Raw genomic sequence first — 23,443 nt, 5'->3', positions numbered from 1 at the left:
ATTTGTGAGATAATTATCCAAATCGCCAGTTCACTTTATGCTCCATTGACACAACTTTTAGAAGTTAAAAAAAAATTTTGTGTTAGAACTGATTAATAATGACAAATACATCAGAAATGGTTCACCATGTTGATCTGAACAATTGGAATCTTTTCATTAAAAATATCGTAAATACTTAGTTTATATTAGCTAAAATAATTAACTTGGAATTAGAACCCTATGCTTGAATAGGTTTTAGATATTATATAACCTTTATGTAAGTCTAAACTTACTTGGCAAAGTAAATGTCCATTTGAATTTTTTTCTCATCTATTTAAGACCTGAAAATACTCTTTTCCTATATAAAACTTTATTACCTTTAGGTGCTTAAGAGTCTAGTTTTGTATGACTGTGATAAGAATGACAAGGGCCAGAATTCCTAGACAAGTGATAAATGACCTCAGTGTCACATTGCATTCTTTATAAACTTGATACCTCTATCCTTACAACTACCGGGTAAATGATTAGAATGTTTTACTTAAGTGAGACTCGATTAATTTCTAAAGAGAAAATTTATGGTTCTTATCTCCTGGATAGCTAGAGAATTAAGGCATACCTTTTGGAGGTAGGGGCCAGAGAGGGTCATAGTCTCAGTGTAAGAGACTACTTTTTTAAGCAAATAATTGGTCCCTCATGTTTCAGAAGTAGTTTTCAAGAATTTTTCTTAATCATTTTTTTAAATAGTGAGATAAGATGGGGCAACTGTGTGGCTCAGTAGATTAAGAGATAGGACATCCTGGGTTCAAATCTGACCTCAGATAGTTCCTAGCTGTGTGACCCTGGGCAAGTCACTTAACCCCCATTACCTTGCCCTTACCACTGTTCTGCCTTGGAACTAATAAATGGTAGTGATTCTAAGGCAGAAGGTAAGGGTTGTTTGGTTTTGTTTTGTTTTTTAAAGGAAATAAGGGACTATAAGTGAACATTCTAGGAATACCTCACCTCTGTACACATAAAAAATAATGTACAGATGTTAGAGCACTAACACACTAATGAACAATAGGAAGAAGTGATGAATAATTTGCATTATATTTTACACATAAGAAATCATTATATCCTAAAATTCAATTATATGCCCCTCTGAATTATCAGACTTTGCAATCATTACCAAAGTACTATACTTGAGATAGCGTACTCATCACATAATAAACACCCCATTTATGCTTGTTTAGTTAATTAGATAAATACTCTCAGGTTAAACCTTAAAATTAATACTTTGACTGAATTCAGTGAATTAAGTGGCATTTTATCTCGGTATTTCTTTAAAGAAGTCAATTTCAAATCTAAATCCTTTGTATTTTCAATTCAGTGATATCAACCACTTGCCTTTTAAAGTAATTCCTATTGATGTTGGGGAGTTGACGGGGACCTTTTATATGCCAAATCTGTAGGTATGTGTGATTTATACATGTTAGAGGGTGTGTGTGGTGTGTGTGTGTGCTTGTGTAACCATGTGTCACAAGGTACAAGTAATTTTGAAACATATATAATCATTATGCTAATAATGAGAAACACACTAAACATAATTATTATTATTTCATCCTAGAGATTAACATTTAGATTAAAATAATGGTAAGTAAAACTTTTCTATCATCAAATGTACATACTTTAACCACTCTGCAATATTGGCATGGTCTGATAATTAGGGAAGAATTATCATAGGTAAGCTCTTCACTTTGGCATTATTGTGTATGTTTTTAGGCTGAGTTTTCTTTGTTAAACAAACAATTGGTCTCATTTTTGTTATGTTTCAGAAGACTTTGTCGTAATCCTTTCCTATAATTCTTATTTTTCATTATTCTATTTTAACTTCATTTTCATCTGTTTTCTCCTTAGCTTTTAATAACCCACGACCAGGACAACTGGGCAGGTTATTGCCAAACCAGAATTTACCACTCGACATCACATTACAAAGCCCAACAGGTGCTGGACCTTTCCCACCTATAAGAAACAATAGTCCATATTCAGTGATACCTCAGCCAGGAATGATGGGTAATCAAGGGATGCTAGGAAACCAAGGAAACTTGGGGAACAATAGCACAGGTAAGGGTATGCAATTTTTTAGTGAATTATTTAATTTATTGGCCATGTCATTATGTGACATCAAATAAATGCATTTTTCCCCAAGTGAATTCTTCATAGTAAACATAAAGATTTATTCATTTAATTAATTGTTTAGAATATTTTTCCATGTTTACATGATTCATGATTTTTTTTCCACCCCTCCTCCCCTCCCCTTCCCAGGGCTGTCAAGTAATTTCACTGGGTTATACATTTGTCATTGATCAAAACCTATTTCCATTTTTTTTCCATGAATTTCCATTCATATCTGGAGTGATCTTTTAAAGACAAAAACCCAATCATATCCCCATTGAACCATGTGATCAATCATAAAAACAAAGATTTTTAAAAGACATTTGAACATCCAGAAAAATCTATAAAATTATCATTAATGAATCATTTTTGTTGTGTTTGATGTTTTAAAGGAATTTCTAATCAGTAATATCATTTTTCAATCCCATAAATTGAATGTATTGCTATACTTAAAACTCTGAATGATTATTTTCAAATAATAGTTCTGAGAGCCCTTGTGAAACTTAACAAACAGGTAATGACTTGTTCCTTTTGATTTGACAGACATCCCTAAACTTTCCTAGTCTATAGTAAAAAATTAATTAACTTCACACTGGGATAACAACCCAGCCAGGACACTGAACATCTTAAATCAAAGCCAACTATAATATTTTTAAAGTATATAAAAGTGTAACACTTAGAATTGACTTAGTTTATTCTCTGTTATCAAATGTATGTTAAGATTTCAGTCATCCAGTTTGAATTTGCCTATGATACAATGTTAAATATCTACCATTATCCTCACCTCCTTGATGTCTTAAGACTAAAAGGGACAAGGACTATTCTTTTCACTGCTGTTATTCTGATCCAATATTTAGATTCATGTGATTATTAACAACTTACCATTACCACATAACTTTTAATTTTCATGAGGAAATGAGCAGTAAAGAGTTGCGTTCCTCTGTTTTCCACAAATGAAGAGTGACAAGACAAATCCTTGGTTTCTACAAACAGAATATTTCAGATTGTCATAGGAAGAGGGAATTTGAACTATTAACTACCTCCATGAATATCTATGCAGAGAAGGAAAGTCTTAACCAAAAGTCTTTACATAGTTCACTAAACATGGTTGTTGTGTACTGGAGAAGGTGCTCTAGCCTTTCCACTCTCACTATCAGTGTGATAGTATTTGCAGTAGTAGCATTTTAATTGCAAATGTATTCCAGAAAAAAAAAACATGATAAGGTTTCTCAGAAGAAAAAGAGTAAAGGACCAAAGTGATACTTAGGATAATCTCTTTTGCAAATAGCAAGTTTTTTAATCCATATGTATATAGTATCCTAAGTAGTTTAATCCATGTTTAAATGTGGGTAATCTTTATGAACTATGATGGAAAAATTAGAGAATACCAATGACTTCAAACAGTTGAAAAATAGTTTACAACTAGGTCCTAATTAGTGTGATACACTCATGAGTTGCTTTTTAGCTGATCTCTAAAAGTATATTAATACATAGCCAAAAATTAAAATCTTAATTTCGTAAAATAGCATTGGAGATGGGTAATATATAAATTTTTATCTTTATTCTACATCTTTTTTAAAAAATAGCAAAAGGGTTTTGGGTTTGTTGGTTGTTTTTTTTTTTTAATTTACCATACTCGTCAATGGATTTTCATGGCCTACACATTTGTGTACAACAAAATAAATGAATTCTGAGTTATTTCCTCCACCTTTAAAAATATCTGATACTTGGCCAGTCCCAGAAACCAGAATGCCAGACCAGATGGATCAGGGACTTGATATCATTTGGAAAATATAGTAAAAATAATTCCCAATATGTTCTAAAGGGATGATTTTTCTAAACATTATGATGCCATGTTACATCTCGAGATGTTCAATCAGGAGTAAATAGGTTGCCCTTGCAGGACTTCTAACCTTAACCATAATGAATTGTAGTAAATATCAGAAAGTTCTTGTTAGTAATTTCCCTATAGTGTGCATAGGCTGCCTAGATATATTGTGTAGTTGAAATAGGTTCTATCCTGAGGGTTGGGAGGGGCACCAGTTTTTTAATATTTAACCTAGGTTTTGTAGTATATTCTTTGAGATTTTCCTTTATAAATAAAAATCCATTATTAGTTAACATCTATTTCTTAGTCTTATCCTAATCCTTTGGAAAGTGAAGCACTGACATGTATGCCAGCAAATGTGATTCACTTCCTGAGGAAATTATCTACACACCCTCAGCACCTGTTATAGGGTACATAGGGAACAATTTTCACAGCTTCTCTAAACCATAGCCAGCAGCAGGTCTATATCATGTTAAATTTATAATAATCATGAGTCATAACCTTACAGCTAAGGATATACGTCTACTTATATGTGATGATTTGTCCAATTCTATAAACTAGTAGTTTCATTGTGAAAAGTAGGGTTATCTCTTTGATAATTACATTATGAAGATATTTGCAAGGAATATACTTCTCTGCTTTCTCTGGCTTTACCACAGGAATGATTGGTGGAAATACTTCCCGACCTGCAATACCATCAGGAGAATGGGGATCCCCGGGCTCTGCAGTGAGGGTCACCTGTCCTGCCACAACCAGTGCCATGAATAGGCCAATCCAAGGAGGTATGATTCGTAACCCAACTGCCAGCATTCCTATGAGACCTAGCAGCCAGCCTGGCCAAAGACAGATGCTTCAGTCTCAGGTCATGAATATGGGTAAGCTAGCTTCTGACACTCTCAGTCTTCTGTGACTTCTTGAAGGGAGTGACATTTCTCTCAGTACATTCAGGAATTGCCCATAGCTACAATTAGGTACTCTTTTCCCCATGATAAGCCAGTATGAATAGCAGTTAACAGAAAGGAGGATAAGATTTTCTTTTTAACTATGTTAGCAAAGTCTGAATTATTTGTAGGATAATTGACCTCAGATAAATATATTAAATAAGCATTCTAGAAATAAATTAACAGTCTCTGAAGATAGTAAGTGAGTATTGCAATTGGATTTGGCCATATGTTGAATAAATTAATAATAGGGTGATGGGGGGGGGGGTCAGCTGGGTGGCTCAGTGGATTGAGAGCCAGGCCTAGAGATGGGTAGTCCTAGGTTCAAATCTGACCTCAGCCACTTCCTAGTTGTGTGACCCTGGGCAAGTCACTTGACCCCCATTACCTAGCCCTTACCACTCTTCTGTCTTGGAGTCAATATTGACTCCAAGACAGAAGGTAAGGGTTTAAATAATAATAATAATAATAATAATAAGGTGATGAATACTAGTCAGACTACAAAGTTTCAAGCTTTTTTAGTTTTATAGTTCCATTACTCATTATCTCATCCAGTATAGCATGGGACAAATCCATTTATGTTCCCCTTTTTTTTATATACCAAACAAGCAAAAGTCTTAAGGATCATTTAATGAGAACACAGAGTTCTACAGAACTTATTTTCATATGATCTAGAGATGGAAGGAACTTTGGATATTATCTAGTTCTGTCTTAAAAGTTAAGACCACAACAATTTGAGTGATTTGAACTGAAGTGCCCGCATGTAGTAAATAGCAGTGATAGAATTTGAACCAAGATTCTCTGTCTCAAATCCCATTTATCTTTCCATTAAAATGCCAACCTCGGTAGTTTTAAATCTTAGACAAGGACTTATAGAAAGTTATAAAATGATGATGAGTCAAGTCTCTGCTCTAACCTTGCCTACCTCCATCTAATAATAGATTATAATGGAAAATAAAATGGTTAGTAAGTGGGCAGGCAGAGAAAGGAGGAAAAAAAGCGAAGAATCTCAAGAATCCACAATCTGAATAATCATCTCCTATATTTTTTTCCTTAATCAGGGGAAATGATTTATTATCTTGTTTCCCTCCAAAGAATTGCTTTTCTACCTCTCACACCCCCAGTCTTTTCCAGTTTTTCTTGGCCATGAAGTTCACTTGCCTAAAATAACCCTTTGCTTTCTCTGTTCAGGACCAGCTGAATTAGAGATGAATATGGGAGGACCCCAGTATAGCCAACAACAGGCTCCCCCAAACCAGACTGCTCCATGGCCTGAGAGCATCTTGCCTATAGAACAAGCATCTTTTGCTGGTCAAAACAGGTAAGTCATATTGTCACAGAAAATTTAAAACAATGACACCATCACCATCATTTTATGAGTGTGTCGTGTTTATAATGTATTCTTTTTTGTTTGGGTGGCATTTTCTATGTGGCAGAAAGGACAGACTTAAGGATGAATTCAGTAAAAATCACGAGCCAATTTTCTTTGATTCATTCTACAAAAATTTTATTCTTCACTTATTTAATTTGAGAAGCTTTGAGGAATACAAGAATAAATGAGACATTTCCTTCTATAGAAAACTTCAAAATTGATTGCAGATGAGACATAAAAAGGATTGTATATTAATTACAATAAAGATAGTTGCAAACAAATAGTTACAATCTTTCTTGAGAGAAAAATCATCTTTCTGAAATAATCTGAAAAGATTTGTGCAGAGCCATTAAAATATAAATAGGATTTTGACTGGAAAATTCAGCAAACTTACTTAGGATTTAGATTGAACTATATGGCTACTAAAGTCCACCCACATTTCCAGCGTTGCAATTTCTGTAACTAAAAATTACAGAAATTGTTCATGAAGTTCTTCCTGAATTAACATGGTCAGGAACAAGTCAAGTTCTTGCTCTTAAGGATTTCAAATGAATACTGCTTAGAACAGGCACAACAGAAAAGTTCTTGGGAATGGTTTGCCCTAAATTAAGAATCTTTGATGTACTACAAATTAAATGTTTTATTTCTTAGCCTTACTTGGCCCCTTATTTAAAAAAAAATCCAGACTATTATAAAATCATTAGTATACTTTATAGGGGAAATATATTTCATATGATCATTTTTTAATATAACATTCAGTTTGGTATTCCACATCCTGATGGGACTATGAAGAAATTGGAAAGCAATTACAAAGGCTTTGGCTTGAAAATACGTTTAAAGAAATTCGATTTAGTTTAGAGAAAGGATGTGAGATAAGTTCAATTCAACATTTATGTGCACCATAGGAAATGTTTGGCACCTTAATTGTCTTCCAGTATGCAACAGTTATAAGGAGGTTGCTGCTTTTGGGTTTTTTCTTTCCTCTGTTACTATAGATAAAAAATGAACTTGTGGATATATAGCAACAGGAATGCCCAGAAAAAAAATCTTCAACATGTGTTTCAACACTGGAATGGCTACCAAGTGATAGGATAGAATATAATCTTATTCATAAATTAATGTAATAGTCTTTTGCATAGATGATCAATTTGAGATTATTCTAGGTCTTTAATTATAATTCAGTGGTGTCATTAAATGTATTACCCATTTGCAAAATAATTTGACTTGATTCTTTTTACTGCCTTGTTAATATGCAAATAGAGTATGATAGTTAAATCAAGTATATTGATAGTTATCTTTTAAAAAAAAACCATTATTCATAAGAAAAAAGAACCCTTAAAATTAAAGTCTGCCTTACAAACTAATGTTCTCCTGAACCTGGAATTGGGTATTTTAAATATAAAGCCTTCCTGCTTGTCGTCACATTTTACCTATGTTCCAGCTTTTCTTATTCTTACCTTTTCATGTATTGCAAAGAATTCCTCCTGGGGAGCTGGAAATAGTATCAATCTTCTTATCTACCACAGTTTATTTTCCGATTTTCCTTTCTTTTTATTTATTTTTTTTTAGGGTATTGCCTTCTGTCTTAAAATTTATACTAAATATTGGTTCCAAGGCAGACTTCCAGCAGGTTTTACATCCAGCCTCACCTGCCTATTGGGGTGCGAACCAGATGGGGGTAGGTGCAGGAGCAGATCTTTTAGGGGGTGGTGCCAGGTTGGCAGGAGAGAAGACCTCCCTAATCCCTGATAGGAGAGGAGAGAAAGTGAGGGAAGTTAGTGCAGAGGGAAGGGGAGGCATGATGGAGAGGGTATGGGAGCATCTCTGCCAGAATCCCTCTGCCTTTCTAATAACTAACTCTGTGGGGGCTGGGCGTGCCCACAGAGGTCTGTACCTGCCATTTCTTCACCATCACAGCCCAAGTGGATCTGACCTGGGCCTCTCCTTTTCTTCTCATAAGTTTCCTGGAGTTCAGTTATTATCTTTGTGGAGATGACTTCCAGATCTATTTATCCAGCCAGCTACAGCTCCCCATTATATTGAACTGCATGTCACCCAAAGATCTCAAACACTCTTCCTTCTCAAATCTTGCCCTCCCTCTGACTTTCTTATTACTTTAGAGGTCACTGCCTCAGTTCCTCATTCACACTTTCACCCATGTTCTATCTGCTTTTCTGATATTTTATCAACTCTTATTTCTATCTTCACATTATCTCCCATGTAAATCCCTTTTTTTACTCACACAAAAACCAGAGCTCCTTACTCATTCCTCCTTCTCCTGATAGGAATAGGGTGTCTTCTGAGGGAAGGCTACCAAGGGCCAGGTCATACTTTTTCCACCTGCCCCCAAGGACTTCACTCAGTGCAGGGGATCTGTCACTTCTGCCACTTCCTAGCCAGCTTCTTCCTCAGTTGAGAAGGGAGCTAAATCTCAGGCTGCATGCCTGGTACCTTTCATTCCCTATGACTATGAATGAAGCAAACTGAAAGCAAGTGTGGGGTTTGGACATATCCTTGGGAGACAAGGGTCTTCCTGGATAAGTGACCCCAGCAAAAAGGAACACAGAAGTAGAAATGTAAGTGACTTTTAAGTGGTTGGGTGGAGGGTTAATTTAGTCCTTCAACAGATTATCTCAAGGACAACTTGCTCCAATTCTGAGGTTTTGTGACTGAAAGAAATGTGAAATTTCATAGTAGATTTGGGTTCAGAAAGTATAGTTTTAGATTAATATCTGCTATATTTCATCTATAGTGACAATAGTACAAAAAAGATGTGCAACCAGCCTCTTAGAAATGTAAGATTGAAACTTGAGAGAGACAGACTTGAAGTGTATTAGGAAAAATTACAGCCTGTTATGGGTTGTTATCTTTTCAAATAATTCACGCTAAAGAGAAGTTACCATATTTTTTTTAATGTGACAGATTGAAATTTGATTTGTTGGTCATTTCAGTATTTATTATGTGTGACTTCCTTATCCTATATCATATTACCATGATTTGCTGTTGGCACCCAAGTAATCTAAAATTCTATCCTACAAATATTTATTAAACATTGGATACTTTAACTGGCTTAATAACAAGAAGTTCTTGTTATTAATAATCTTATGTTCTACTGGAAATAGTTTTATAAACTTAAGTTTATATTTTAATATTTCATGTTTATCATATATATCTATATTTGAATTGGATACTTAGCTTCATATCTTGATTAATTCATTTTCAACTTCTTGAGTTTTTTGCTTGTTAACTGGAACCTGTTATAAATGATTTATTTCAGAAAGCGCATTCTGATGATGTAACAGTGTAGAAAATTGTTTATGAAAAGTCAAGTAGGTATTTGTCATTGGCATTGCATTAATTCATAAGTTCTCTTAAAATAAAGTTTCCAGAGAATTTTAGCTTTGATGTGAAAGTGAATTTCTCACCTGTTAGTTCTCAAAACTGAATAGTATTAACTTATTTATGGCCTACTTTTAGCCCAGGAATTTACTTTACATTGAGCCTATATATTTAAATTTAGTTATTTAAAACTTAGTATAAGCCAACATTTAAAAGTTCTGAGAGGGCAACTATTTAGGTTTTTGACAAACTTAGAATATATTTCTTTTCCTCAATAATAATCCTCCATTCTTCACTCTCAGTTACATCATGGCTCCAGTTTTAATCATATGGTTAAAGTTGAAATAAATTTTGTAGATCTGTTGATTTCTTCTCTCATTTTTTAGAAAAATTGTATTTATCAATAAGTACATTATTAAAAGACATAAAGGATTCAGCTTACAAACTCTTTCTGGTTCTCTTTCTAGTCTATGGTGAGCCCGTGAAATGGTTTACTTAGCCTGCCTTCAGGGTAATTCTCACCTTGACTAGCTTAAGTTCCTTGATACTTTTGCCTCTGGTAGTCATGACCTATATAATGCAGTGTATGTTGTCCTTCAAACTGTTGACCAAGGTTATATTTCTATTCTATTCACTGCAGGCAACCATTTGGTACTTCTCCAGATGATTTGCTGTGTCCACATCCTGCTTCAGAATCGCCAAGTGATGAGGGAACTCTCCTAGATCAACTCTATTTGGCATTACGGAATTTTGATGGCCTTGAAGAAATTGACCGAGCTTTGGGAATACCTGAACTAGTTAGCCAGGTACATGCATTGACTTTAGTTGCCTGAGAAAGTGTCCTGATTTAGAATCTAAATATTTGTTTTATTTTAGTTCAAGAACTTTGAAAAGAGCTACTGAGAAAGCTAGGTGACTCAACAGATAAAGTGCCAGGCCTGGAGATGAAAGATCCTGGGTTCAAATTTGGCCTCAGACACTTCCTAGCTTTGTGACTCTAGGCAAGTCATTTAACCCCCATGGCCTAGCCTTAGCTCTTCTGCCTTAGAACTGATACTTAGTATTGATTCTAAGATGGAAGGTAAGGCTTTAAAAAAAATAGAGCTACCCCTTCATTCTTTCTCAAAAAGTATTTTATTGATAATTTTTGGTATTGCTGTTGCTTCTCTATTACTGCTCCTTTGCTACAAAGAAGTATTAAGCAGTGCAAAATGACCAACATTAAAGTCTGTCAGCATTTTGGTCAACCATTCCCCAACCACTGGACACCCACTTTTTCACCTCAGTTCTTGTATTTGAGAAAAGCATCTTGACACCATGGAATGGATTTGGACAGAAAAGTCAGTTTGCATCCCACCTGGGTGTAAGGCAAGTCACTTAACCCCTCTGACCCTGTAAAACCTGGATAATGATCTGTAGTGCTCACAGATTTGATAGGAAGCTCTTTAAATGAAATGCTGTTAGAAAAGCATTTTTCATAAACATTATAAAATATGTCAGTCATTATTATTATTCTGGCCAAGAGTGAGTTGGGAAGTATCGGAAATGTTAGTTTTGTCCCTTGAAAGTTATACTCAATTTATTATGTAAATAAGATGTGTACGAAAATACTTTTGGTTCACTGTAGAAAAATCTGGAGGAAAAAAGTAATTTTTCTCTCTCAATCACCCCCTCCCCTCCAGCCTAGTATCTGCATGAATCATTTTTATTTCTAGACACACTAACTCATCACCAAAAAAATAGCTCTTTGTGTATAATCCATTTCTTAGAGTGAGTTAAAAAGTCAGCTTTTCTCTTCCTGTCATTGATGTCTATTGGAGAGGAGATGATGTAAAGTCATGGAATACTTGAAACTTTTAAAACTTTATAGTTTCATCATAACTTTCACTTCATTTCCATTTATCAGAAATAGATGAGAGCTAAAGTATCTCAATTCATATTGAGAACATTAGAATGGGAGAAATTACTATATATTTAAAGTTATGGCCTAAAACAAATCATGAGGGAAAAATAAAAGCTAAATGTTTCAATATGACATGTTTGCTTTGCTGTTAAATAAAATTAGAACGCAGCATATGGAATTACTACCTCGATAGTCATCATTTCTGCTTTAGAATATTTGATCCATTTTACTGCTCTCTGGCAGTGCTGTACCATCCAAACTAATGTTACGTTATCAGGTGCTATTTTAGTTCCTTTCTCACAAGTTTATTGAGCCTGTTGTATTCATGTTCTTATTTTAAAAAAATTTAATGTTTTTTAATACATTTATTAAATTAATTAATTTAGAATATTTTCCCATGGTTACATGATTCATGTTCTTTTTCTTCTCTTCCTCCCTCCCCACTCCTGTAGCCAATGACCAAATCCACTGGTATTTACATGTATCATTGTTCAAAACTTATTTCCATATTGTTACTATTTGCAGTAGTGTGTTCATTTAGAGTCTACATCCCCAATCATATCCCCATTGAACCATGTGATCAATCATGTTTTTCTTCTGCATTTCTACACCGTCAATTCTTTCTCTGGATGTAGATAGCATTCTTTCTCCTAAGTACTTCTGAATTGTCCTGGTCATTGCATTGCTACTAATAGAGAAGTCCATTCTATTCAACTGTGCCACAATGCATCAGTCTCATTGTACAATGTCCTCCTGGTTCTGCTCCTTAAATCTTCCAGTTCATTATTCCTTTGAGCACTATAGTATTCCATCACCATCAGGTACCACAGTTTGTTCAGCCATTCCCCCATTTTCCAACTTTTCGCCACCACGAAGAGAGTGACTATAAATATTTATGTATAAGTCTTTTTCCTTATTATCTCTTTGGGGTACAAACCCAGCAGTGATATGGCTGGATCAAAGAGTAGGCAGTCTTCTAAAGCACTTTAGGCATAATTCCAGATTGCCTTCCAGAATGGTTGGACTAATTCACAACTCCACCAGCATTGTATTAGAGTCCCAATTTTGCCACATCCTCTCCAACATTTATCACTTTCCTTTGCTGCCATAATGGCCAGTCTTCGAGAATACCAAGGAACTTATGAGAATGAATGCTATCCACATCCAGAGAAAGACCTGTAGGAGTAGAAATGTAGAAGAAAAACATATGATCAATTATGTGGTTTGATGGGGAAATGATTAGTGTTTTGGAGTTAAAAGATCATTTGATTGTGAATATGAAAAATTATTTTCAACAATGATACATTTATAACACAGTGGAATTGCTTGACGGTTCAGGGAGTAAGGAGAGAAGAGGGGTGGAAAAAATAATAAATCATGTAACCATGGAAAAATATTCTAAATAAATATATTTAAATTAAAATAAATAAATAAAAAACACATGGTGCCCCTATGTGCGGTCTGTATAATAGCCAAGATGGAGGTCTAGGAAACCAAAAACTATATATAATAACAAATCCATTTTGGGACTTCAAACACCTGAACGGTTGTCTGATATTTGAGGTGTTTTGGGAGACTAAAAAGGTAAAACAGACATAAAGTAAAAAGAATTTGAATCCTTCACCATAGGGAATTTTCCCCTCTCTAGGCCTCAGTTTTTTTCATTGAATGAAAGATTTAAGCTAGATGATCTACAAGACCCCTTCTAACTTCTAATCCTTTGAATAGAGCCATGATTCCAATTCATCCCCAAAGCTTTAGTGCCACCTCTTAACAAATTAGAGCTATCTTTTGTTGGGGGTGAAGAGGAACCTTAAGCCAAAAATACTCACACTGGTAATCAAATGACTCAGTGCTCCATTACTGGGTCTATATGTACACAAATATTTATTTCATTTCTTTTTATGGTGGGGAAAAATATTAACTAGATAAAGGTGGTGCCCATCAATTGAGGGAATGGCTAAATAAATTATGTTATATGAATGTAATGCGATACTATTGTGTTGTAAGAAATGATGGAAGAGATGTCTTTAGCAAAGCTTCAAATGAGTGATATGAAATATTATATCATGAATTGCACAGAACTAAGAGAATAACATACGCAAGGACTAGAGATGAAACCTGCCACTCTTGTTACAGATATTAGTCTTTTTTTTTAATTTCACAGCAGTAGTTTGTCAGTTCTTGAAATGTTTGTTTTTGTTTTTAATCACAGTTTCCTTTGCTCTTCAGCATGACTGCTTTGGTTTAATTTTGGACTTTAATTATCCTGAAAGGATTGACTTCCACAGAACAAAAATTGCTGTTTGAAGTGTGCTTTTTAAGAGCTATCACTTTCTTCATATATTTCTGTGGAGCATTATCTAATCTGAAAATCCTCAGAATTAAAAAAAAAAAGCAGCATAATAAAATATAGCTATGAAATCTAGCTTTTGATTGATAACTGTCATTTAAGAAACTAGCTTAATCTGGTATCATGTGATCAAGGTTAGTTTTATAAATCAGCCAGTGTCATTTGAAGATGATCATTGCTGTTATAAAATGAAATCATGTTATAATTTTTGCTGATTCCTGGTAATTCACACACCACTGTATTAGGCATGGTTCAAGCTATAATCTAGTCTAGTTTTTTTAATGGAATAATCTTTAGTACTAAAGTCACATCCTTTTTAATTTCTTGTAGATTATGATATAAGATGTTAATCTAAATCTAACTCTTGCTAGACTGCTTTCCAGTTTTCTCAGAAGTTTTTATAAAACAGGAATTTCTTTACTAAATTTTTATCTTCTAATATATTGTCAGTTATTGTTTACAATCTATTGAATCGCATTTTCTATTCAGTACTACTAGTCTATTTCTCTATTTTTCGCCAATACCAAAGAGTTTTGTTGACTACTACTTTATAATATAATACAAAATCTGGAAGTACTGTTCCCTGTTTACCCCTTCCCTTTTTTGCTTTTTCCCTTGTTATCTGCATTCTTTTCTTTCTCCAAATACATTTTGTAATCACTTCTGTAAAATACCTCTCTTGTAGTTTGATCACTTTAACACTAAAACTATAAATGAAATTTGGTACTTTGCCATTTTTTTTTTCATTCTTATAATCCAACCATGAGCTCTGAATGTTCTTCAAATATTCATTTGTTCTTTGTTTCTTTGAGAAGCACTTTGTCACTGGATCTATACAAGCATTTTCCCCCCATTGGTAGATTGCTCCCCAAATATCTCAGACTCTTTGTTATTTCAAATATGTTTTAAGTTTCTATTATTACCATCTCTTGAGTTTTTTATCATTATGTGAAAATATTTATTTTTGCAAGTTTATTTTGTGTACTACAATTTTACTGGTTATTTTCTTTCCTAAGTAAACCATCAAGTCATAAGCAAATATGAATAATTTGATCTCCCCATTCCATCCCATCTCTCCAAGAAATTGCCCTCTTTTGTCATTTCTATTCTTTCACTTATTTTTAGTCTCTCCTATTCTGCTGCATATTCCCTACTATCTTTGCATTTTACTAAAAAGAATACTTTCTTTCTCATTTTAAGGAAATCATAAGTGTAGTATTTGTAGGAATTGTTCTTTAAAAGTGAACCCAACAGAACCAAGAGAATTCTGTCCCTTCTTTTTCTCATTTCCCCACTTCCTACCTTTAGTTCTTTTTCAACTCGTTAAATTTCTTTTTATATTTACCTATTCAAGATCTCTATTTAGACAACAAAATCTTATTTTGTGTTCCCAGTTTGGGTAGCTTTTAACAGTTTAGTTCGGGAATACTAAAAAGACCAGGTACATCAATTGACACAAAATATTATAATGTAATTTTTAAAAAATGAACCATGTCACTTTGATGCAGCTTGGTCCCTTGAGATATCCTTAGGTTTGAGTTCTTCCAGATTTTAGATTTTTTTATTATGTTTTTACAGATATTCCCTCACCATGCTGCTTTAACTGCATGGGGGGGGGGGGGAGGAGACAACAAGTCTAAGAGTATAAGAGGGTGGAGAATTTTACTTCATTACTCATGGGAAGGAGGAAAAAAGTTGATTAAGCATAATGACTGAAGATATTATACAGTGTTTACAGAGGAAGAACAGAGAGAAATCCTAATTTGTAGAAAAAAATAATAAAGACAAATGGTGGAAAAAGTGACAGGTCGAATAAGGAAATGTGACCTATGCTCTATTTTAAAAAAAAAAATATACCTAAAAAGCAAAGTCACAAAGAGAATGAATTAGTACAAAATTTACCATGGATCAAGTGAGTTATAATCAGCAGGAATTACAATTATGCAATCATAAAAAGCAAAAATATAATTTTCACTACAAGAAGAGAGATAAACAGGGAAACTATATTATTCTGAAAGAAAACATTGACCACAAACCAATATCACTATTAAATATATATGATATATATATATATGCTCCAAATGGTTTAGGGAAAATTTGCTGAATTATATGAAGGCATAGTGATATAATCCTCCCATTTTCTTAGTTCTGGTCTGAATCTATGATCTTAAGTGTAATTTCTGCTGAAGAAACTCTTTGGTTCAAATTGCCAAATTGTTTTTTCATCTTTCATAGGTAGGACTTGAACTCAGGTTTTACTGACTCCATGGTCATCCCTTTCTCCACTAAAGTATATATACTATATACTGATTTTTAGTTATCCTGCATCATATCTGACATGAGTTTGTAAATCTAAAACTTTTGAGGCATCCTTGTTTTAATAGTTTATTTTTTGTAGCACACCATTAATTAATGTTTACAGAAGGCCTAAAAACTATGATTCTTTGCATTTCTTTTCTATATCTTGCCCACCCTTTTGCAAAAGCAGAAGGAAGACTCGGCCAAGGACCATTTTGTATTTTCTTTGTTTCTTGAGTTGTCATTGCAAAGAATTCTTTACCATGTGGCTATTTTTCTAGTAAGAAACTCTTTTCTTAGTCAGGTTGTTCTCAGACAACGCACTGAGTCTCCCAAAACAGAGCTTTTCTAAAATGGCAGAATCTGCCAGTTTATTTATGCTTGTCCTCCAGAAAAACCCATAAGAATCAGAAGTCATCTCTGTGCCATGCATGATGAGGCTAAGATATGAACTATCATGAATTAGTTAGATTGTGCTATATTATGTAACTGTAGTTGTCATGATCATTAAACTATTCAGAAATGTTAAGCCATTAATTTCAGATAGCCCAAAAGAAAACTGACTTCTACTCACAAATATTATCTGGCTCTGAAAATTTTGACCTAGAGGCATAAATAATTAATTGAGAAGATGAAGCCAAAAAAGATCTTGCTTTGTTCTTTATTAACATAACATGTAGATCTGTTGTCATCAATTTCAAATACAATTAATCCTCATCTAGTAAAGAAAGTATATAGTATACAGCATACATACCTTTCCCAACAATTATGATAAGGTCAAAATGGATATATTACTTAGATATAGAGTGATACCATAACTAAATTAGGAGGACACAGAATAGGTTACCTGGCAGATCTTTGGAGAAGGGAAGAATTTATGACCAAATAAGAGATGGAGAGGAATATAAGTTGTAAAATTAATAATTTTAATTATATTAAACTAAAAATATTTTGTCCAGACAAAACTAATATAACCAAGATTTGAAGACAAACAACAAACTGGGGGGGGGGGGGGGTTATAACATATTTCTCCGACAAAGTTCTAATTTCTCATTTATAGAGAACGAAGTCAAATTTATATCAATACAAGCCATTCCCCAATTGACAAATGCTCAAAGCAGTTTTCAGATGAAGAAATCAAAGCCATCAATAATCATTTGAAAAAGAGTTCTGAATCTCTCTTGATTAGAGAAATGCAAATTAAAACAATGCTGAGGTACCACCTCACACCTTTCAGAATGACCAATATGGAGGGAAAGGACCTACTTGTATAAAAATACTGATAACTGCTCTTTTTGTGGTGGCAATGAATTGGAAATTGTGAGGGGATGTCCATTAATTGGGGAATAGCTGAACAAATTGTGATATATTTTGGTGATAGAATACTGTGGTGCTATAAGAAATTATAAAAAAAGATGATTTCAGGGGGGGAAAAGGATCTACAGGAACTGACGCAAAACAAACCTGGGAGAACATTATACACAATAACAATATTGTACAGTGATTATCTGTGAAAATTTTGCTGCTCTCAGCAATAAGATGATCGGGAACAAGACTTATGCTATGCACCTGTCGAGAAAAATCTGTTGTAGTCATCTTTCACATGAGTGTATTTATGGTTTTATTTTGGGGTTTTGCTTCCAAATGACTTTGCTCTTACAAAAATGACCAATATAGAAGTGCATTTTGCATGACAATGAAATAATTCTTTTAAAAGAGAAAGTATATAGCAAACATACAAAGAGAAGCTTTGCAAAACACTTATCAAATCATATGTCCTAATTTTTGGTTTCAAAAAATGCTGGGCCCTGGGCATTGGGTTACACAATTTATACCCATAATAGTAAGAATAAATACCACCTCTATTCTTAACTTGTTACATTAAACTTTCCAGATATATCTCTCCCACTCCTCCCCATACTACAAAAATATCATTTGATCCCCACCCTCCCACCCCCAATGTATATGTGAAACTATGTATTCATTGTTTCTATTTATCAGTTCTTTTTTGGGAGGTGTAGACATAATTTTAATTAACTCCTCAGTAGCCTTGACTAAGCAGCCCTGGAAGAAATTGCAAAAATTAGCCAATTTTACCTCTTGCACTTAACTCAAAGGCTATTTTTTTTAAAAGTTGTATTCATATGAATCTGTAATTTATGACGTATACATAAATATGTAACTCATGAAATGAAAAAGGAAAGATTTTTTAGTAAAACAAACTTTTGAATCTTTTGGAGAGAGATTGGATTTTTCTCAAAATGCAACTCTAGAGCAAGTGTATAAATATACTTCTGCACTAAAAGGATCCACTATTTATCACCTAATTGTATGATTTTCTGTGGTTAAAAAAATTATTGAACCACCTTTCTTCAAGACCCTCTACTGGGATTCTTTCAGTTTTGTAGGATCTACCAGAACTTGCTTTCCACTTAACATGACCTTCAAGAACATAGGTCATCTCCATACTCAAATGCAGCTTAAAGGATTGTGTAAATATTTCAGAATCAGTGATCAAGAGGAAATGTGCTCAAGTTATTTAGCTGTTGTTTTCAAATATTTATGACTTTTTTCAAAGTTATTATTATTTGGATTTCTTCATAGAGCCAAGCTGTGGATCCAGAGCCATTTTCAAGTCAAGAATCCAGCCTCATCATTGAACAAAAACCCCCAGTTTTTCCTCAACAGTATGCATCTCAAGCTCAAATGGCACCTGGTAGCTATACACCCATGCAAGATCCCAACTTTCATACACTTGGACAGCGACCAAGTTATGCCACACTACGTATGCAACCTAGACCAGGCCTTAGGCCAACCGGCATAGTACAGAACCAACCCAATCAGCTGAGACTTCAACTCCAACACAGGCTCCAAGCACAGCAGGTATGTTATTTTATTTTGCATATATGTGATACATCTGGACTTGAGGTGACTGGTGTCAAAAAGCCTCAGTATCAACCTACTTTTAAAAAAAATGAAAACTACTCTGGTGGGTCCTAACAGTTCCCCATCTTCTACCCACTTTGCTTTTTTCTCTTTTCTCTCTTCCATCTTTTCCTTTCTGGCATAGTCCCAGTTCATTGCATAGTTTGAGGCTTAGGAGAAGGTGTTCCTTTTTTAAAAAATAAAATAAATTATAAAATTCCCACTTCAGGATTCATATGGCCATTGTTTACTAATAGGTAACAGGATATACCACATGATAAAGCAAATGTGTCTATAACTTCACATTATATTTAATACAGGAGAATGTTTTCTCTTACTATATATGACTTACTACTTACCATTAAAATAATAGCACTGAGCATTTTCTGTAGCAGAGGAAAATCCAAGTCTCATTTTTATTATATTTGTTAAACCTTATCCTCTATCATTGGCCACATTTTCTAATCATCTTCTTCCCCTCCCACTTGAATACTTTTAATTATTTAATAATTCTAATCATCAAATATTCCAAAATACTTTCTGAATTGTAAGCAGTGTGAAAACTCAAGGATTAAGAATCCTAAGAGAGTTCAGCTGCCAATAATATGATTTTAATTTTAGACTTTATCTTAAAGCTTGCACCTTGCCTGCAGCTTGTAAATTTTTTAACAGGGCTGAAATAAAATGTATTTTTTCCAACTTTTTATGTTTGGTATATGTGTGCATTTAGAATCGCCAGCCACTTATGAATCAAATCAGCAATGTCTCCAATATGAACCTGACCCTGAGGCCTGGAGTACCAACACAGGTGAGGGAGCGGAAGCTACAAAATTCTTCTATTTTAATACTTATCTATTTTATCCCTAACTGTGTTGATCAATTCTTCCTCTTTAATATCCTGGGCATAGTAACCTCTTAAGTCATGGGATATGAAAATTGACCACACTGGATGTGTAATATCATCTGGTTATCCTCCCATCACTTGCTTTCCCATTCTCCTAATTGCTACAGAATTTGTCCTCTCCAATATAAATCAAACCCTAATACCCCAGTTAAGATCCATTTAGTTGCCTACACCTATTCCTTATGCCTCGTCCTTCCTCTGGCTATCACCATTTGTTCTTTTTCATTCTAATTCCTCTCCTTACATTTGTCTCGCCTGCCATCTCCTCTCTTCTCACTGCCTCTTCCCTCTGTCTCACCTCTGCTTTTAGGGACCTGTCTGGGAGAACACAGTAGTTAGTATCTAAGGTCTGATTGCTCATATTTTTGAGACCTTAGAATATTTTAGTGAGGTATTAAAATGCCATCTTAAGGATTCGTCGGCGATATTCTTATTATCCTTGAGACCATATTTTATTGAGGTTTGTTTGGTACTTCTGATGATCTATTCCATAGCAGGGTATATTATACAAGACTTCATTGTGATTATTTCTATGGAACATGGATCAAATGCTGGCTTTCTTGGCAACTTTTGTGATTTGACTTGAGACAGTTTAGAAGAATTGTTTCACATCTAGTGTTTGGTATATATAGATTTTTACCTTTTTGTGCCTGTCCCCAATCTTTACCACCTTTCCTTTTTTTAGGGACCTATTAATGCACAGATGCTGGCCCAAAGACAGAGAGAGATTCTCAACCAACACCTACGGCAAAGACAAATGCATCAGCAGCAGCAAGTTCAGCAACGAACTCTGATGATGCGAGGACAAGGGTTGAATATGGCACCAAGTATGGTAGCCTCTGGTGGCATACCAGCAACTATGAGCAACCCCAGGATTCCTCAGGCAAATGCACAGCAGTTTCCATTTCCTCCAAACTACGGTACTGGACTTACATCCCCACCACCTTTCACCAGTCCTTTCTCCCCAGTGTCCCCCAGTCCTGGGTCACAGCTCCTCTCTCACAGCTCCTTGCATGGCTCCCAGATGAATCTGGCTAACCAGGGAATGATGGGAAACATGGGAGGACAGTTTGGGCCTGTCATGAGTCCCCAAATGCAGCACAATACCTTCCAGTTTCCCAGCTCAGGTACCACCTTTTCTCTGAGTGCAGGTCTTACTTTAAGAATGACCGAATTAAGTGTGTGTGTGTATGTGTGTGTGTGAGAGAGAGAGAGAGAGAGAGAGAGAGAGAGAGAGAGAGAGAGAGAGAGAGAGAGAGAGAGAGAGAGAGAGAGAATGTGTGTGGGGTGAATTTAATATATGTAATTTATATGTCTGGCTATGTCTATGCACAAGTATATATGATATATATATATATATTTAAGTCTCTGGGACTGACTCAAACAAATCAATATATTTCAGTAACTATATGCAATATATTTAGAGAGAAACTAATTTCTCATAACTAAGGTTTTAAAGGCAAGTTCAAATCTTTTCTGAAAAAGTTATTGGGTGCTATCCTATATATACACTACAGAAGGCCTTAATATTGATTTGTTTTTGAACATCATTCTCAAGAGATTATCAGATATGTAATGTTATAAATATTAATATTTTGTATGCATGCGACAATGTTAAATTAACAGCTTAATTATTGACAGAATTAGCTGATTATATTGACTTTATTTTTTTAATTACCTTCTTTTATCTAGAGCTTGCCAGAACTGTCTAATCTTTCTTTGCATTAACTAATTTTAAGTTTATTAGGACAAAAAGACATTTTTAAAACTTTTGTTCTTAAACTCATTTTATAGCAGATTTAGTTACTAATTATAACAGCATGTTGTACTAAAGTTCTGCTCATGAATTTGATTAACTAAATATTGAAATTTTTCTGTGTCCCTTCTTTATACACAGTCCTTCACACCATATTGTGAGAACCCCAACTACCTTCCTTCCTTCTTTGTGTGATAATTTTGTGGAATCTAATTAGTTTTAGCTCTGCTTTCATTTAAATAAAATCAGAAAAACAAGAATACCCTTTTCAAAATGGAGGTTTTTGTTTTTCTTAAGCTTTTTTTCAAGTATCTAAGCAAGCTATTGTAATAAAGATAAAAGATGTCTTGAATTCATAGTTGTTTTTAAATAATTATATATACTATGTATATGTATGTATGTGTATATATGCACATGCACAAACATACATGCACTGCAGTTGTTAGTATCCTTTAATGATAACTGTGTCTAATTACATATACAGGCAGCTCATTTAATTCCATGGTGGTTTTTCAAATGTATGGCGTCTTATTCAAAACAAAACATTTCCAAGTATAGGATAACTAGATTTTTTTTTTCAGTTAACTATAGGTATATATTGCAATTTTAGGGATATATAATAGTTGGTAGAGGCAGTATGGGATAGTGCACAGACTGCTCTCAAATGTTGCTTTTGCAACATTTTCGTTACAAACATTGCAGATGTTGCTAATAACATTGTGTCAGTCACTTCACCTGTCTTCTCCAAGAAACTCCCCAAAACATCAGCAGGATTGAGATGTGTATTGGTGCATGTTTCTGCAACTGTAGTTTCCTAAGCTGATAAAATCACAACTTCTCATAATTGGGTAATAATAGTAGTAACTTACATTTATTCAGTACTTTGTAGTCAGTAAAGAGGAGATGATTTTTGTACCTGTTTCTTTGGGTGATTTTTATTTTCCACAATTTGGAAAGAATTGGCAATGTGGGGTCTAAAATTTGAGTATTCATTAGTTCTAACCAGATATTATGAGAATACTAAATATATTTAGGTCCTAGCAACTGTTGAAGCTAACTACAGTCTTATGGCAAGATTAGACAGTAGAAAATGGTGGGGACTTATTTTGTTTTCTTTTCTTTTATATAAATCTAGCTTTGGTGGTTAATTTGGTAACAATGCTGCTGCTTTAACTTTTCTAAAACAGAATGTCAAAGAATTTTTTCTTAGTTTTTCTGAAATCTTTTATTAAGGCAGTGTAATTAGCCATAGTATTATCAGACACTTGAAAGTAATTATGTATAAGCATTTAATTTAAAATTAATTATTTTCCAACCAATATAGCATTACTAAATATTTATTTGCTTTCTTTTCATTTCTAGGAATAAGTCAGCAGCCTGATCCAGGCTTCACTGGGGCAACAACTCCTCAGAGTCCCTTGATGTCCCCTAGAATGGCACATACCCAGAGTCCCATGATCCAGCAGTCTCAGGCCAACCCTGCCTATCAGTCCTCATCAGAAATGAATGGGTGGGCACAGGGAAACATGGGTGGGAACAGGTAAAAGAATATAATTGATGTTCTGTCTCTATGTCCAGCATATTAAACATTGTATAGAAGATAATTGGTTATAAGAAGCTAGTCTTGTGTATTATTGTTTTTATTATGTTTTCATCATATTTTATCCAACATAGGTTTCTCTTTCCTTCAT

At 34.2% G+C, this 23,443-nt stretch overlaps 1 protein-coding gene across 47 annotated transcripts in view; it reads left to right on the top strand.

Moving 5' to 3' along the window:
• The window catches only part of NCOA2 (nuclear receptor coactivator 2), a 442,178-nt gene that overhangs the window by 402,405 nt on the left and 16,330 nt on the right, over nucleotides 1-23,443 (top strand). For 11 of the 47 annotated variants that reach the window (XM_056824070.1, XM_056824067.1, XM_007486989.3 and 8 more), the window contains 8 exons: nucleotides 1,876-2,082; nucleotides 4,621-4,836; nucleotides 6,094-6,223; nucleotides 10,254-10,419; nucleotides 18,772-19,050; nucleotides 19,823-19,900; nucleotides 20,682-20,916; nucleotides 23,115-23,292. In XM_056824070.1, the coding sequence (XP_056680048.1) occupies nucleotides 1,876-2,082; nucleotides 4,621-4,836; nucleotides 6,094-6,223; nucleotides 10,254-10,419; nucleotides 18,772-19,050; nucleotides 19,823-19,900; nucleotides 20,682-20,916; nucleotides 23,115-23,292 (1,489 nt within the window). Of the gene's footprint in view, nucleotides 1-1,875; nucleotides 2,083-4,620; nucleotides 4,837-6,093; nucleotides 6,224-10,253; nucleotides 10,420-18,771; nucleotides 19,051-19,822; nucleotides 19,901-20,681; nucleotides 21,124-23,114; nucleotides 23,293-23,443 lie in introns of all 47 variants that reach the window. The other 36 variants (XM_056824058.1, XM_056824053.1, XM_056824055.1 and 33 more) reach the window with 7 other exon arrangements.

This window comes from Monodelphis domestica, chromosome 3 (genome assembly GCF_027887165.1).
Source record: "Monodelphis domestica isolate mMonDom1 chromosome 3, mMonDom1.pri, whole genome shotgun sequence".
NCBI lineage: Eukaryota > Metazoa > Chordata > Mammalia > Didelphimorphia > Didelphidae > Monodelphis > Monodelphis domestica.
This window is presented reverse-complemented; position numbering and strand designations above follow the sequence as displayed.